Source organism: Spermophilus citellus (genome assembly GCF_964194105.1).
Source record: "Spermophilus citellus genome assembly, chromosome: 6".
Taxonomy (NCBI): domain Eukaryota; kingdom Metazoa; phylum Chordata; class Mammalia; order Rodentia; family Sciuridae; genus Spermophilus; species Spermophilus citellus.
Genome location: NC_138187.1, coordinates 29,692,647 through 29,710,703, shown reverse-complemented (window position 1 = coordinate 29,710,703; position 18,057 = coordinate 29,692,647). Strand labels below are relative to the sequence as shown.

Below are 18,057 nucleotides of genomic sequence, written 5' to 3'. Positions count from 1 at the left end.
TGCCATCCCATTATTAATGTGCTGGATGCTCCCCAAGCCAGTTACCAGGGTGGAGACCACCCAGGTATATGTGAGTGTCTACACACACACCATCGCGTGGCATTTGGGTTTAGGAGATGAACTGTCAGGTTTCCCTTTACTGAAAGCCCTCAGAGTAAGTGGGATGGTGGGCTGGCTCTCCTAATGCCTCAGGTTCACGTCGAAGTTCTTATACTTTTGCAGTGTAGTCATGTCTGCTACGGAAAGGGGGCAAGCTGACTCCTGAATCGCCGAGCTGGACAGGAACATTTTCAAGCCACTGTGAACTATCACAGTTGCCGTCTCAGGTCTTAGCGGTGATCTGAGTGATGTCCCTGCAGCACAGGGGTCTTCAGTGTGGGTGCTGCGGGCCTTTCAGGGACTTCGTTCCTTAGGGTAAGGACAGAGGACAGACGACCCGTCAGAGCATACGTGCATGTGTCATGAGCCTCCCCGGTGCCTGCAAAGCTAGCCAGCAGGAACCTTGTTCATTACAGTTAATTACAACTTTTCATTTCCATTCTTTTAGAAAAATTTCTTTTTTTTTTTTTTTTGGTACTGGGTTTGGAACCTCAGGGTGCTTAATCACTGAGCCATACCCCAGCCCTTTTGATTTTTTCTTTTAAGACAGGGTCTAGCTAAGTTGCTTAGGGCCTCGCTAAGTTGCTAAGGCTGGCCTCGAACTGGTGATCCTCCTGCCTCAGCCTCCGTAGTCGTTGGGATTACAGGTGTGCATTGCCATGCCCAGAGAAATTCCCTATTTCAGATCTTACTTACAATTGCTAAGCAATTATTATTTGTTAAAGAAAGAGGGGCTACTACACTTTTCTTTCTCATCAGTAACTCATAGCTGAGCTAGAATGGGGGGGCACCCTCTTTCTGCGGCCTCAGGGCTGCTGGCTGGGCAAGGAGAGGAAGGGTGATAGTCAAGCATGACCACCGCTCCCTGGTCACGTGGGGCTGCATTCTTATTACAGGCCGTCTTTTTGCTGTATTCTACTACATGGGCATCTTGTTTGTGGCAGCCTCCTCACTGGTTTCCCTTGGGACTTTGGACTCTTTGACTTCACTCTCCACCATCCCGTGTGGGTCTTCCATGATATTCCTCCAAGTCACAGAAGGGCAGCAAAGGCTCCAGGCATCATGTCTCATGCCACGGTTTTCCAAAAAAGGAAGCAAAAAAGTGGGACCCATTTTTTTCTGTCATAGAGAAATAACATGTATCCAGGATTGAACTCAGGGACACTGACCACTGAGCTACATCCCCAGCCCTATTTTGTGTTTTATTTAGAGACAGGGTCTCACTGAGTTGCTTAGCACCTCACTTTTGCTGAGGCTGGCTTTGAACTCGTGATCCTCCTGCCTCAGCCTCCCCAGCTGCTGGGATTACAGGTGTGCGCCATTGCGCCCGGCTAAGGATAGTCTTTTCTAGAACCCCCAGCCGACTTCCCCTGCTGTCTCAGTGGCCAGGATTTGCCCCTCAAGCCTCAGTTTCCCCAACTCTAAAATGGAGGTGACGGAGTGCAGCGTTGGGAGGTGGCTGAGGAGGGGGTGAGGGGCGTGGGGCGGTGTCCTGCAGGAGGCTGGTTTAGAGGCCAAGGATTCCAGGTCCAGGGCCCCCAGGCAGCTGCCACCTGGGTTCCAGGCGGGGCAGGCCCTGCCTTCCTGCTGAGGTTAGTGGCAATCCCCCTGAGCCCCAGACGTGCCCTGTGCGTGCTCCTTAGCTTACAGCCCCAGTTGCTCAGCGAGTCTGGCCGTGTTTCAACCTCAGCATTTAATGGGCCTGCTCAGGGTTTTCTGGGTTCCTTCTGTCCATTTCTGGGGGCCGTGTAGGGCATCATGTCTCCATTCCCCCGAAGTGCAGTTGGATGCTTTGATTTGTGTTTGCACAGAACTCCTTTTGGGGGAAGCAGGGTGGCGTGTGAGCCTCACCGTAGGATCAATTATGAATTGGCTCTCGCCGTCCCCCTCTTCTTTCTCCTTGGTACCATTGCTGTGATCTCCAGGGCGTGAGTCTCTCCCACATTTCTTGTGACAACATAAGAGATCCTCATTTCCCAGGTTGCTTTCCAGCCTATGATGGCAGATACAGGTAGCAGAGTAAGGTGAGCTTGGAATCCAAAAGACCAAAGGCTCAGTGGAGCTGTGTGGCTTCCAGAAAGTTACTTAGCCTCTCTGAGCCTCATCTCTAAAACAGCCAATCTCTGTCTTGCAGCATGGGTGTTAGGATTCCATGAGAGAAAAACAAGTGACAATTTAGTGCTCTGCGCGTAGGATCTTCCCGGACACGGCAATGGCTGTTTTAAGTATCACTTCCCCTTTGCCTGGTGAATTCTGTCTTGAGGTCCGGGAGAAGCCTCCTCTTGGTACCGCTGTTGCCTCTGCCCTGCCAGCCAGATTGATAGGACCTGCAGTGACGATACCGCAGAATCTCATTTGCCTTCTCAAGGAACACAGTGGGGCTTACCTTAGTGGAAGGTACACACCTGCCCATCTGTCCTGTCGGTCTCAAAGTCCCAAGGGCAGGGGCTCCTCTTCACATCCCCCGATCCTTTGCCAGAAGGGACTGGAGGAGGGAATCATGGATCTGGAAAAGTCTTACCTACCCCCACCTCCTCGCCCAGTCTCCAAGGGCCCCTCACTCCCCCCACTTCCTGCAAGGAAGACCCTCTCTAAGCTGGTCCCTGAGGTGAGCCGCACCTGACAGAAATTCACATTTAACTGAAGGCTCCTGGACCAGACCTTACCCAAGTGATTTCCCTATGAGGGGACCGTGGGAAGTCCAGAGCAAGGCAGCTGGGGGAACCCTGCAAGGCCTTTCCATCTTCACACTTTGGGCTGCATTTGAAGATAGAACTAAAGGGGATCCCTTTTCCCCTGTGTGGCGGGGATGATGTTATCAGATAGGGAGGACAAGGGGCCACAGCCTGAGAGTCAGGAGACGAAGTCAGAGTTGGAAGAGTGTATGAGTCCGTTTACTGCTGCCATAACAAGTGTGGCCACCCTGTTGCTTGCATCCAGATTCCCTGGAGAGTCATGAAAGTTGTAGAGTGCACCAAAAGGTGATTCCTTTTTCCTTTCTGCGTAGCTTTCTATGGTATGTTGTACCAGTTAGTTTAACAATTCATCTGCTGAAAAAGACACCCTGGATGTTTTCAGTTTGTGGCTACTGTGGATAAAACTGCTATAAACATTCATCGATAGGTTTTTATGTGAACATAGTTTTTTTTTTTAATTTTTTTTTTTCAGTTGGAGATGGACGCAATACCTTTATTTTATTTATTTATTTTTATGCGGTGCTGAGGATTGAACCCAGGGCCTCACACATGCTGGGTGAGAGCTCTACCACTGAGCTCCAGCCCCAGCCCCATGAACATGAGTTTTTATTTCTCTGAGTAAATGCCCACGGGTACAACAGTGGGGTCACGTGATAAGTCCATGTTTAGTTTGTTTTTGAAGAAACTGTCAAACTCTTTTGCAGAATGGCTGGATTGTTTTCCATTCCCACCAGCAAATGTGTGAGAGGCCCAGTTTCTCTGGGCCCTTGCCAGCCTGTGACGTTACCACTCTTATTTTATGTAGCCGTTTTGTAGAGTGGACCCTCGTGATTCACGTGCATTTCCCTAATGACCAGTAACGTCGGACAGTTTCATCAAGTGCTCTGATCGCCAGCTGCGCATCCTCTTAGCAAAATGTCTGTTCATGTCTTCTGTCCATTTTCTGGTTGGGTTGTTTGTTGCCTCACTGTTGAGTTGTGAGATTTCTTTATCTCGTATACTCTAGATGCTAGTCCATCGTCAGCAATGTCCCTTCCAAGTATTTTATCCCACTGTGTGGCTTGTCGCCCCAACTGTCTTGGAGAGCAGAAGTTTTAAGTTTGATGAAATTCAGTTTATCAGATTTTTTTTTCTTTTGTGGATTTGCTTTCAGTGTTAAATCTAAGATCTCTTTGCCTCACCTTAGATCCTGGAGATTTTCTCTGATTTTTTTTTTCAAAATAATTTTAGAGTCTTATACTTTACATTTAAGTCTGTGATACATTTTGAGTGAATTTTTTTTTGGCCCAAGGTGTGGGGTTTAGGTTGAGATTCATTTCTTTGCCTACAGATATTGAATTGCTTGAACAATAACTTATTGGAAAGGCTGCCGGATGTGATGGCGCATGCTTGTAACCCCAGCAACTGGGGAGGCTGGGGCAGGAGGATCGAAAGTTTGAGGCCAGCCTTAGCAACTTATTGAGTCTCTAAGCAGCTTGGTGAGACCTTGTCTCAAAATAAAAAATAAAAAAGGGATGGGGATGTTGCTCAGTGGTTAGACCCCCCCCTGGAGTTAATCCCTGGTACCGAAAAAGAAAAAGAAATCAATGAGATATTTTAATAGGAATTGCATTAAACCTGCGTGTGTGTTTGGGGAGAACTCATATATTAACATGTTGCCAATCACATCGTCTATCAAGACCCACTTACGTCTTCCTTCTGACCCACTTCCTCTGGTTTCCTTTCCTTTCCTTTGCACAGATCTCAGCAGCATGTGCTGAGAGTGGACAGAGGCTTTGTCTTCAGTCTCCAGGCGAAAGCGTTTCACCACTTAGTGCGGCAGAAGCCTGAGTATTTGCAGGCTCTCCTAATCCTCTTATGTTCTTTGGAGTTTTTATCATGGTGTTGAATTTTCCCATCAAGTTTTGGCATTGATTGATCCTATCATGTGATCTTTCTTCTTTAGCCTGCTAACATGGTGATTGTATGGAGTGTTTTTCAAATATTGAACCGGCTGTTACCTGCCTGGGATAAACTCCACTTGGTAACAATGTGTATATATATATATATATATATATATATATATATATATATATATTTATTTTACATCGTGCTGATCCTATTTGCTAATATTTTGTTAAGTGCTTTTTTTGTCTATATTCATGATAGATAGTGGTCTGTAGTTTTCTTGTTCAGTATGATCTTTGGCTTTGGTAACTGTGTGGAATATTGGCTTCAGAAAAACAGTAAGGATCCGGGTGTGGGGGTACATGCCTATAATCCCAGTGGCCTGGGAGGCTGAGGCAGGAGGATCTCAAGTTCAAGGCCAGCCTCAGCAACTTAGTGAGGCCCTAAGCAACTTAGCCAGATCCTGGCTCAAAATTAATGAAGAAAGAGGGCTGGGGATGTGATTCGGTATTAAAGGGCTCCTGGGTCCAATCCCTGGTACCCAAACAAAAGTAGATATATTCTCTCCTCTTTTATGTTCTAGAAGATATTATGCATAATTGGTGTCAATTCTTTAATGTTTGGTAGAATTCTCCAGTAAAACCAGTTGTGTCTGGATATTACTTTTCTGTTTCTTTTTTAAATTATAAATTCAATTTACTTATTAATTTTAGGGCTAGTTGGCTGATCTACTCCACACACTGACCTGTGGTGATAAGTGTTTTGGGGGAGAAGTGATCCATTTCATGGGGGTCGGCCAACTCTTCTTCATTCCGGATGCTGCCCGTTGTGTCTCCTTTGTGAGTGTGTGTTGTCCGTCTTGTGAGAGGGCCATTTTATTTCACTGATCTTTCTAGAGAATCAGCTTTTGGTCTCCCTGGATTTTGGTCACCTGGGTTTTTTCCGTTTCCCGGTCTTTCTCTCGTCCTGCTGTGTCCTGGCTTCTCCTTGCTTTATGTTGACTGTTCTCTTTTCCTGAGGTTCCCAAGAGAAGCCGGTTTGTGTTTTGAAAAGCTGGGTGGCTGCCATCAGGAGCCGGGGGACAGACACCGCGCGAGGTGATGAGGTGACGGGGCTCCCTTGGGGGCTGGATCAGGAGGCCCCCTGGAAGCTGAGGGGCCAGGAGTGTCCCATCACTTAATGTCAGGGAGCAGCCAGGGGTGCCCCTAGTTTTCTCTTTTTTAGCAGCTTGCAGGCTGGGCATGCCGTTCACTGAGACGAGACACTGGAAGGGGATCAGGCCCGAGGGGTAGAAAGCCACAGCCCTGCGCTGGCCACGTGGAGATGCCAACAGGGCGTCTGTGGTGGATGAGGGTCAAGTAGGAGGTTTTCTGTATGGATTTTTCCCTTCTGTGATTTTTTTTTTTTTGTACTGGTGATTGAACCCAGGGGTGCTTAACCACTGAGCCCCATCCCAGCCCTTTTTAATATTTTATTTAGAGACAGGGTCTCGCTGAGTTGCTTAGGGCTCGCTAAGTTGCTGAGGCTGGATTTGAACTCCTGAGCCTCCTGCCTCAGCCTCCCAAGCAGCAGGGTTTATAGGCATGAGCCCCCATGCCCAGCTCCTTTGTGTGATTTTTTTATTGGAATCTCCTTAGTGAGTGTATATCAGAGGTAGGAGCGAGGACATCACCCAAACTAATGGCCACAGACCAGCACGAGGCCCAGAGCCATGCTGGGTGCCCCAGAGCCATGCTGGGTGCCTCGCCAGTCACCAGCATGGTGTGAATGAGAGCAGGAGCTCCTGCCTGCCCTGGCCTGGGTGCCCTGGGGACGGTAGCCTTATGCCTTCTCTGATCACCTGTTCATCTGTTCAGTTGGGTTAGGGTTAGAGTCAAGGCAGCACCAGGACATAGCCCTTCCTGACAGTGTGTGCATGCATGCGTGTGCATATGTGTGTGCCCGTGTGTGCATGTGTTTGTGTGTGCGTGTGCAGATGTGTGCCAGTGTACACATGCGGGTGCCTGTTTGTGTGTACATGCACGTGTGTCAGAACCTGCTGGATTTAGGAGGCCCCCTGGAAGCCGAGGGGGGCCGGGAGTGTCCCATCACTTAATGTCAGGGAACAGCCAGGGTGCAGAGAAGACAGGCTTGGCCTCCTTCCCTGTACCTGGGTTTCCCTTTCCAGGACATGGAGAGAACCCCGTTTCCTGCTCTGAGGTGATCGTGCCCCATTAGGGCAGGGGGATGCCAGGCGTGGAGCATGCTGCCCTTGGCCCTGCCCAGCCCCTCCGTCAGAGCAGGAGGACAGGCCCAGGGACGCGGGGGTTAAGTTTCCTCGTCAGCCCCCCTGCCCTGGCTGCCTCCCTGGCCCTCGGAGGCCTTTGATGGCATCAGAGCCAACCTTTTCCAGATGTGTGAGGGAGGGGGTGGCCGGAACTCTCCGGGCTCCTCCAGACGCCCCTGCCAGCGAGCCTCCCTCCCACCCCGGGGTTGGGTTGCCTGCTGCTGGGGGGTGCCCGCCTGGGCTAGGCCAAGTCCAGGATTTAAACACTCTGTTAAGGAGGCCTTTCTTCCTGCCCCTCCTCCTCATCCTGCCCTCGGGCCACCTTCTCAGCAGGGGCAGCTTGTCCGGCTGCACATCCCTGGCCCTGCCCCCACCCCCAGCAGCCTGTGGTCCTGGGCTAAGGGGAGGGAGGCCTGCGTGAGAGGCTGGCTGCCCTCTGAGGCCACTGTCCCCTCCCCCTGGCACTTAGGAGCTGGCTTGAAGGCTGGGGAGGCCAGAGGCCAGAGCCCCCTCCTCCTGCCTCCGAACCGCAGAGGGACAGCCCCTCCTCCCTGTGGGCCGCGGGCTGCTCTTAATCAGGAGATTAATAATCTCCTTCTCCCTCTGTAACTCCCACCCCGTTTCCTGTTTCTCTGGCCTGTCTCGGTACCTCCCAGGGTGTCCCTCCTCACGGTGGTCCCTGGCGAAGAAGCAGAGGCCATGCAGGAGCAGGGTTGGCCCCAGCAAGGGAGGGGGCGCCAGGCTCCCCTGGACCAGGTCTCTGGGCAGAGTAGGCCTGAGCCAGCATCGTCGGGACCATGGCAATGCCCCTGCACCCACCGGGGGCCACCTGATGCACGGGGGACCTCACCTTTGGAGGCCGGAGGGCAATGTTGACCCCCCTGCCACCCCAGGGATGGGCGCCAAATCCCTCCTGGGAGCCCTCTCTTCAGATCTCCTTTCACGGGCCCTCGTGCACCCAGAGCTGCCTTTGGGGACCCCCAGGACCTGGCTGTAAACTTCCAGAGGACAGTTGCCGGGCATCTGCAGCCCGAGACCAGACTCCGGGCGTCCGTCCCCTCTGGTTGCACACCTTGAGCTTTGGAAGCAGCTCTTTGGAGGACCTCAGAGGCTCCGGGGGCAGGAAGAAGGTCAGGGCCATCTGTGCCTGAGGGCTCCGCAGAGGCAGCTCCTCGTCCAGCAGATGAGGGCGCACCCCGGCTCTGGAGTGTGACCCTGTGCTTCTCCATGGCCTCAGGGACCACTCATCCCTGCTGGGTCCTCCTTTCCCACCCAGGGCCCTTGCTTCTTCCCTTCTCTCTCCCCTTCCTGCCAGGCCTCTTAAAAGCAGATCACGAGGCCCCTGCACTTTGCAGCCCTTGGTGGCCTCCCCATGGCTGAGAGGAACAGGCTCCCAAGCGGGACTTGAAGCTGTTTTGCAAGGCAGTGAAGCCACGTCGGGTCGTCTGTTTTCTTATTTTAATTTATCATTATTTTTTTAGTTGTAGTTGGACACAATTCCTTTGTTTTTATGTGGTGCTGAGGATCGAACCCAGGGCCTCGCACGTGCTAGGCAAGAGCTTTACCACTGAGCCCCAGCCCCAGCCCTACGCATTAATATGTGCAGCTTTTAAATATTTTGTTGCTCGTGGGGTGCTGTGGAGCACGCCTGTGATCCCAGCAGCTCAGGAGGCTGAGGCAGGAGGGTTGCGAGTTCAAGCCAGCCTCAGCAATTTAGCAAGGCCCTGAGCAACGTAAGGAGGACCTATCTCAAAATAAAAAAAATAAAAATGTCTGGGGATGTCATTCAGCGGTTAAGTGCCTCTGGGTCCAACCCCTTAGTACCAAAGGAAAAAAAAAATTACTGTTTAAGATCATGACTCAGAAAACTGGGAAAGCTCTGGTCAATCCAATGTCCACAGACTGAGTCTCGCCTTCTTGCCTACTTCCCAGAATTTTCCCAGCCTGACCCTGGGGAGCTGCTCCACCTGCACATCAAAAAACCCTGCTCCCCAGATGCACCAAGCACACTCAGAATGGGGACTTCTGGGCCCTCTGAGCTGCCACTTTCTTGCCCTCTCAGCAGACTTGCTCGAGGTCCCCCATACGGGAAGCTTCTTCCAGCCCCTCCTGGTGGAGGTGGTTGTGCCCTGCTCCTCCATCCCTGTGCCCCGGGTTTTCAGAGCTGTGCCCAGCCAAGCACCTTGACCTCCTCTGGGAACCTCCATATCTTTAGGGGCTCTGCAGTTCCCGGGAGGGGACTGTGTGGGGGTCACCTGCTCATCCGTGATTCCATTCATCCCATCCATCTTTATTGAGCACATAAAAGGGCATCATGTCTTTTTCTTGTTGATTTGTCTTTTTTTATTTGTTGATGACATGCAAATAGGAATGTACACAAAGGAGAATATATTTAAAAGAATAAACATGTAGCCATCCTGAGCTAGGCCTGCATTGGGCCATAGACTTGGTGGAGGAGAGACACATCAGACAAATAATTGCACAGGTTGGTGTATAATTATAAGCACTTGGAAAAGAAGTCTGGGTTCTTTTTTTTTTTTTTAAAGAGAGTGAGAGAGGAGAGAGAGAGAGAGAATTTTTAATATTTATTTTTAGTTCTCGGTGGACACAACATCTTTGTTTGTATGTGGTGCTGAGGATCGAACCCAGGCCGCACGCATGCCAGGCGAGCACGCTACCACTTGAGCCACATCCCCAGCCTGGGTTCTTTGATGGAGTAAACCAAGGGCTTCCAGCAAGCCACGGGTGGGCGGCATGTCACAGCAGGTGGCGGCTCCTCTGAGTCCCTAGTCTGCAGCTGTTCTGGGGCAGAGGGAAGAGCAATCCCTGACGTGGCTGCTGGAGTTCTGAGGGGGTGGGGAAGGGCAGGCAGGGAGGTGGCCAGAGTGGGCACTGCTGTATAAGTCCCCGTGGCCAAACTAAGGACTTGGGTGTTGTAGGAAGTGTTCAGGGAAGAAAGGTCTGCGTTAAAATCATCTCCTGAGGGGCTGGGGATGTGGCTCAAGCGGTAGCGCGCTCGCCTGGCATGCGTGCGGCCCGGGTTCGATCCTCAGCACCACATACCAACAAAGATGTTGTGTCCGCCGAGAACTAAAAAATAAATAAATATTAAAATTCTCTCTCTCTCTTTCTCACTCTCTCTTTAAAAAAATAAAATAAAATAAAATCATCTCCTGAGACAATCAGAGAAGCCTCATGACTTCTTGGGTTCAGCTGGGGTGGGAGGCAGGTGGGCAGCCCCTGGAGGCTGGGGCGGAGGTCCATGGCTGGTTCCTTTGCCTCCCGATGCTGTAGCACGGTGAGCGCCAGCACAGACTCCGGTTGTTCCACGTCCTGTGCGGTCCCTTAGATTTTATAATTGCCTTGTCAATTAAAAAAAAATCACTAGGATTTTTATAAGGGTTACAGTGTATCTATAGATCCATTTGTACTGAAGGGACCCCTTAATGACCATGAGTATTCCTGTCCATCAACATAGCATAACTTTCCATTCATTTGTTCTTATTTATCTCATCAGTGTACACATTTTTTTGGTTTAATTTACTGATTAATATTAGTTGGATCAGGCTGCCATAAAAATGCCGTAGACTGGGGAGCCATTAATTTTCTCATAGTTCTGGAGGCTGGAAGTCCAAGATCAAGGTTCCATTTGATTCCATTTCCTGAGTTGTAGATGGCCACTTTCTCACTGTGTCTTTACACAGCCTTTGGCGTATGTGCAGGTTGAGAGAAAGAGGATCCTGTCTTGGATGTCTTTTTACAAGGATACCAAGAAGAAGTCTGCACATGCTCAGTACAGGTGCAATCAACCCCCCGCCCCGAAATATATTCAATCACATTGGCTGAATCTACAGCTGCAGATCTAAAATATACGAATGGCTCACTTCTGTTCTTTTAAATATATTCTTCTTATATATTCACATACTTATATACATAATCGACAAATAAAAAAAGATAAGTCATGCAAGTCAATAAAACACCAAAGAAGGGAAAGATACAAAACCCAATTTAGAAGTGGGCATAAGACTTGAAGATAGCCAAATGGAAAACACAAAAAGGGACTCAACCTTATTTAGTCATCAGGAATTGCAAATGAAAACAATAATGAAAGATTACTACATAAGCCCAGGAATGGATAAAATGAAAGTGACTGACAATATCAAATGTTGGCAAGGATGTGGAGCAACTGGAACTCTCACCCACTACAGCAAGGCTTGTAAGCTGAATGGCATGTAAGGTTCTGCCCAATTCCATTTCTGGTGAGGGCTTTGCTCAATTTCTGGCTTCCAAAACAGGTTTTGGAAACTTGTTTATAATATCTACTAAAGTTGGGTGGCAATTGATTCTCTGGACCATCAGTTCTGTTCCTAAGCATATACCCTAGAGAAATGGAAATGTATTCTCGGGGCTGAGAATGTGGCTCAAGCAGTAGGGCGCTCACCTGGCATATGTGTGGCCCGGGTTCGATCCTCAGCACCACATACAAACAAAGATGCTGTGTCCGCCGAAAACTAAAAAATAAATAAAAAATTAAAAAAAAAGAAATGTATTCTCATAAAGACTTGTACAAGAATGTTCATAGCATCTTTGCTCATCATAGCTTAAATCTGGAAACAACCCAAATGTCCATCAGCAGGAGAATGGGCAAATTATAATCCAATCATTTGTCTTATTTATGTAATGAAATATTATTCAGCAATAAAAAAGAATAAAATATCACGCCATCTAATGGAATGGATGGAACTCAGACCTAATGGATGAGTGAAAGAAGGTCAACGCAAAAGAGCACCTACTGTAATTTTCCATTTATAAGAGGTTCTTGAACAGGCAAAATGAATTCATGATGAGAGAAGTCAGAAAATGGTTACCTCTAGGGCCAGGAGAAGTGGGGTGAGGGGGCTTTTTCAAGGAGTGGGAATTCTGGTGGGTGTGCGTATAGCTAGAGGCTCATTGAGATCCTCACTGGGTTTATCTTTTGGGCTGCATGCCCATTATATTTTAATAACAAGGAGAAAATCCACTATAAAAATGAGGAGTGAACTTAGTACTTTGCCTCAGGGCACTTACCCTGCGTGCAATCATGTAGGTTCACCTGCACGATTATGTGATGTGTGTCGGTTGTCCCCAATAGCCTCGTATTCTGGCACGTGCCTGTCTTGCTCATTCTCGTGTTCCTGGGATCTGCTCAAAGCGGGCTCTTGGCAAGTGTTTGCTGGGTGCATGCACGAGTGTTGGATTGTAACCAAGCTCTGGACCCCATGTGTGGGAGGAGGGAGAGAGAAGCCATCCACTCTGGTCAGGGGGCAGGGTTGCTTCACCAAGGAGGGGCCATCTGGGACAAACTTGAAGGCTCTGTGAGATTTTTCTCAGGCAGCACACAGGAGGAAACACATCAGTTCTGTTCCTAAGCATATACCCTAGAGAAATGGAAATGTGTTCTCATAAAGACTTGAACAAGAATGTCGGCAGAGAAGCTTGTACTTGCAATGGTGGCCGCAAGAGCACAGGGCACCTGGGCTTTCTGTTGTGTGGCGGTGGTAGGAGCCCTGGCTGGTGACTGCGGAAGGAGGTGAGGGTCAGAAGGTAGGCCGTGCCTTGTTATCTGACCCGAAAGGTTTGGTCCTTAGTCTGCGGTAATCATGTAGATACAGCTGTCACCAAACTGGATCAGCATTTTAGAAAGTTTGCCAACTGGACCCCAACAGCACAAGCCAGTTCTTTGTGGAGGCAGGAAGGCAAAGGCCCCTCAGGTTCTTGCTCAGACTGGGAGATGGACCACCAAGGATGAACCTGTCTTGGGCACCCTGGTGGCACCCAAGGGTCTGCTAGGCTGAGCCTGGACCCGCTGGGCTGGTAGAGCAGCGCCACCTACTGGTGGGTCCAGCACCTGCACTTTGTGGTCCATCTGCTTCCTCCACAGCCTTGGGGTCCTGGAGGGGCACAGACCAGGGCTGTAACCCAAGAAGGAGGGTCAGTAATAGAGCTTTTTTGGAATATTGGGGTCCTCCTACGTGTATTGGAAAGAAATTGTTCCTTTGCACTGAACAAAGACAAACTGAAGTTACTGGGCATGGGACTGATTCTGCCTGGACTGATTCTTATTCCCTCACCTTTTGGCATTTGTGACTTTGAGAAAGTTCCTTAAGCTCTTTGTGCCTCCGTCTCCTCATCCGTAAGTTATGGATAACAATGGCCTCCACCTGCATCAGCATCTGTAGCCCACTCAGCCTAGGGCCCGGCACTCCCTGAGGGCTCAGGGACATCTATTTTTCATTGTCTATTATTATTGCCACATTATCTATCACCCAAGGGCTGGAGGGTGACAGCATGTGACACAGAGGGCATAGGGGTCTGTCCCTCCTGGAAGGACTGGTGCATGTGGTTGAGCAGCCTGGATGCTCTCCCTGCCACGTGAGGCTACTCAGATCTGTGTCCGAGCAACCCTCTCTATTGTCTAAGCCTCATCCCCGGCATCCGGGTCCCCTCAGTATCCTCATCAGGACAGGGGCTCAGGGAGGTCACCGTGTACGTTAGCACAGTGAATTAGGGGCGGAATCAGAATCCTGCCACGGAGCAGGGAGACCTGTCAGGCCCGAGTCAGGGCGTGAGCGTGAGGAGGATGCACGGGTGTGCAAGTTCTGAGAGTGTGCTAGTGTGAGCGTGTAAGAGGGCAAGTGAGTGTGTGTGGCCACGTGAGAGCGTGAACATGAGCGGTGAGTTGTGTTAATGCATGTGCATGAGTGTTTATTTTATTGTGTGAATGTGAATTGTGCATGCATGAGTGTGTGCACAGGGTGTGCACATAAGTGTGCAACCACAGGTGAGCAAATGTGGACGCAGTGTGAGTGAGCTGAGGGTATTGGTGCAAGAGCGGGTGCTTGTGTAAGAACACGAGTGTCCTGCATATCGTGAGTGTGAGGAGTGTATGTGAGCGTAAGAGCGTTGGCGAGCGTGCGTGTGAGCGTGTTTATGGAGCACTCGTGTCACTGCCCTCCTTGGACCCAGGCTCATGTACCCACCACACGTCCCCAGGTCCCTGGCTGAGAAGGGGTGACCTGGTGCTGTGGCTCTCCCACGCCTTCCTGTCCCCCGCTCCTGTCCTTTCCCTACCTGTACCCAGTGACAGTGGCCTCTGAGGTCCCCTAGAAGATGCCTCTTGGAGCTATTTTGCCAAGAACCTGTGGAACAGCTCAGAGGGGCCTGGGGGGAAGCCAGCGCGACGGGATTCTCCACCATCTGTGCTGTGGTTTCTGAAGTCCGGTTTCAGACGTGTCCCCAGCTCCCAGGGCATCTCCGGGCAGGCACGCGGCTGCCACCGTTAGTCCGTCATCTCTCCCTACACCCAATGGGGGGCTCCGGGTCAGCAGATTTCAATTTTGGGGGTCGTGCAGTTTTGTTTTAAAGAGGAAATTTTGCCGCACGATCCAGCAACACAGTCATGACGATCCGAGCGAAGTCGAGGGTCCCCCTGGAATCTGTCCATCTGTCCACACTCGCTCTTCTGGAGAGTTTCACAGAATAGTATCAGACTGATTTGTGAGAGAATTTCTGAACTGGTGTCGGGGGAAACTCCACCAGGGGTTACATAATATTTTCCAGGAGATTTTTCTTCTTTTTTTTAAAAATTAATTTTTATTAATTTTATTTAAATTTTTAAATTTAAATGTTTTAAGGTTTTTTTAAAAAAATTTTAAAAGCAGAAACATTTTTTTATGGCTGGGAGGGTCTCACCGCTGTGCTTCAGAGGGTCTCTGCTAGAATGAGCACCGTGGGGTTTATTTTTGGTCCCAGGGATTGAACCCAGGGGCACTTACCCACTGAGCCCTTTTGGTTTTAAGAGAAGGGTCTCACTAAATTGCTTAGGACCTCATGAAGTTGGTAAGGCTGGCCTTGAACTTGTCATCCTCCTGCCTCAGCCTCCTGGGCTGCTGGGATTGCAGGCAAGTGCCACTGTGACCCGCATGACTGTTTTATGTCTGTGACTGCAGTCTAGCCCCAGAGGACGCTCCTTAGGTATTCACTGGGTGAATCAAGCAAAGGGAATAACGATCGGTAAAGGGGTGGAGTTGGGGGTTGAGCGTGGTTGAAGTTCTGCAGGTCCTGATGGTCTGACCCTTTTCCCTACTCATATCTTGCTCAGTCATATGCATTGCCCCCCTAGAGGAGGCTACATGTGGAGAGTTGTAGACCCTTTAGATGGCGGCTGACACAGAGAGGGGTGGTGATTTGCCTGGGGCCACATACCTGGCGTGCACAGAGCCAGGGCCATGGGTCCACTGTCCAGGGAGCCTCCCAGACCCTCGGGTGGGAAAAGCCACCTGGGCGATCTTTGCAGGAGGCATTGGAGGCAGGCGGGCAGGAGCGCAGGCCTCAGTGACACTGTCCTTGTGTTAGTTACAGGGCTCTCATCAGGCCCACGTACAGGGTGTCCTACCGCACGGTGACGGCGCTGGAGTGGAGGTGCTGCCCTGGCTTTACCGGGAGCAACTGTGAGGAGGGTAAGTCTGCCAGGGTGCGGGGCACCTGGGGGACAGGGCATGGCCAGGCTGGGCCATGGGGGCCGTAGACGTTGCTCCCCGCTGCCCTCCACTTTCCACAGGTGGTTTATAACGTGAAATTCTTTCATTTTCCCAACACTGACCCAATACTCTGGACTGGCCAGCCAGGGTGCAGCTGCTCACCCTACCCTGGGCACGAGGGGGTCCTGCGGGTACCACCCAGGTGAGAGTTGGAGGAGCCTCCAGAGCCCGGGCTGGGTAAAGGGGTTGGATTTACAGCCTCCTCTTGCCTCCCCGGCTCCACCAAGCCCAGGCCTGGGGCAGGCACGGTGGGCACATGGGTCCAAGAAAATATAGACCAGGGCCACCAGGCTGAGGCCACGGATTTTGTAGAATGAGGCAAACACTAGGAGACCTGGGGGACTGCTGCAGATGGGCCTCAGCTAGCTGTCCTGGGTGCTCAGAGGGAGGACGGATGAATGGGCCAGGCCAGCACCTTCCCAAACCCTGGGGCCCCAGCTCGGCCTGATTCTGGAGCCCAGGAGACCTGAAAAGAGCCACAGGTGGGTCAGAGGTGGACGGCAGGGCAGGTCCCTGACACACTCACAACAGGGAAACGGTCACCTGGTTCCCCATAGAGTTGGTCCAGCAGGAAGGAGGCCCAGTGGTCAGTTTTGAATTTGGAGACAATAGTTATCCTCCATGTGGAATTTCTGACAAAATTATTGTCTCATTTTTTTTATTATTTAACTTATTATTATTATATTTTTTGTACTGATAGAAGCCCGGGTACTCTGCCACAGAGCCATGTCCCCAGCCCCTTTCATTTTGTGTTTTGAGGCAGGGTCTTGCTAACTTACCCAGGTTGGCCTCCAACTGGAGATCTTCCTGCCTCAGCTTCCTGAGTTAGTGGGATTACAGGTGTGTGCCACCATGCCCAGCTCCTAACTTATGTTTTATTATTGTTTATTTTTAAATTTTTTTGGTACTGGGGATTGAACTCAAGGGCACTTGGTCACAGAGCCACATCCCCAGCCTTATTCTGTGGTTTATTTAGAGACAGGGTCTCACTGAGTTGCTTAGCACCTTGCCATTGCTGAGGCTGGCTTTGAACTCGGGAATCCTCCTGCCTCAGGCTCCTGAGCCGCTGGATTACAGGCGTGTACCACTGCGCCTGGCCTAACTTCTGTTTTAAAATATGTGTAAACTGTCATTCCTAGATCCATGGGGTGGGGGTTGTTCACAGGATCCTCTGCAGATTCCCAAATCCCTGGATGCTCTGGTCTTATTTAAATGGGGCGGTATATGCACAGAGGCCCCACCCCTCCCCCTGTATCTTTAAATCTTCCTACAAGGCTCATAATGCCTGAAGCTACGCGAATAGTTATTGGGTTGCACAGAAAAAAAGACTGTACATGTTCCCTAAAGACGCGATTGTTTTTCTGAATCTTTTTGATCTGTGGCTGGTGGAATCTGAGAGCCTCCAGACACCTCCCCTTCTGAAGGTTAGAAAAACTTGTAGCCATGTAGCTGAAAATGGTTTATGCATTTCTCTAGTTAGGTTGATGCTGCCTGTGCATTTATTGTAAATGACCTAAAACTGGGTTACAGATGACAGCAAGGGAAATGGCAATAGTCATAATGATGGTGATGTTTCCAGGGCCCGTGGCCCGGAGTGGAGCGTCAGGAAGGAGCTGGATATAAAGGGGCCCACAGGTGCGGCCCTTCCTGAGTTTTGAGGTTCCTGATCCTGGGATGGGGGAGCTGTCTGTGCTTGTTGGGGTGCACAGAGCTGACCGGGGCCAGTCCTCAGGGGGACTTAGGAGGGGGCTTCAGGTGTGAGGATGTGGGCTTCCCAGGTGGGCAGGACCCAGCGTACCCCATGTGCTGAATGACCACTGCTCCCACCAGGTTCCTATGGACACCTGAGACTCTCCAGGGCAGGACATGGACCTGCCTTTCCTGTTAGTGCCACGGCCATGGGCAGAGGTGTCTGGTCCCCCAAGGGAACAGAGAGGACCTGCTGTCCGGATTCCACAAGGGGTGAGGGGGCAGATGTTTCTAGGAGGGTTTTCACTTTACCGTTAAGTAACTTCCAAGCCCTTTGCCACGGTCAACAGCAGGAGCAGTGCCTGGCACCACCCAGCAAAGTGTGGGGTGGGCCCCTCTGGGCGCCTCCCACGGAGGCCTATTTTTGGAGGCTTCTCTTGGCATCAGGAGGACCTGGGCTCATCTCTGCTCCCAGGGCTCAGAACTCCACCCGAGTCCCGTCACTCTATATCACCAGCGTCTCCCGTGTTCTCCTGTCTGCCACCCCCCACGTCACCCCGCCCTGCAGGACAGGCTAGTTCTCAGAGCAACCTTGCCTGGCTCACCTGGGGCCCTTCCTTCTCCCCCAGAAACCACTGCGGGGCTGGGGCATCCTACTTTAAAACCCCTCTTTCGATTCTCTTTATTGAATCAATGAACAAACTACCAAGGGAAGTCTTCACGTCTCAAAATGTTTACATCATAAATTTCATGGAAGCAGGGCTGGGGATGTGGCTCAAGCGGTAGCGCGCTCGCCTGGCATGCGTGCGGCCCGGGTTCGATCCTCAGCACCACATACCAA

At 50.7% G+C, this 18,057-nt stretch overlaps 1 protein-coding gene across 5 annotated transcripts in view; it reads left to right on the top strand.

The window, feature by feature from the left end:
- COL26A1 (collagen type XXVI alpha 1 chain) overlaps nt 1–18,057 on the top strand; it is a 128,038-nt gene that overhangs the window by 36,119 nt on the left and 73,862 nt on the right. For 4 of the 5 annotated variants that reach the window (XM_081299450.1, XM_081299448.1, XM_081299451.1 and 1 more), the window contains exon 3: nt 15,343–15,446. In XM_081299450.1, coding sequence (XP_081155576.1) covers nt 15,343–15,446 — 104 coding nt within the window. The remainder of the gene's footprint in view (nt 1–15,342; nt 15,447–18,057) is intronic. The other variant, XM_081299449.1, reaches the window with a different exon arrangement.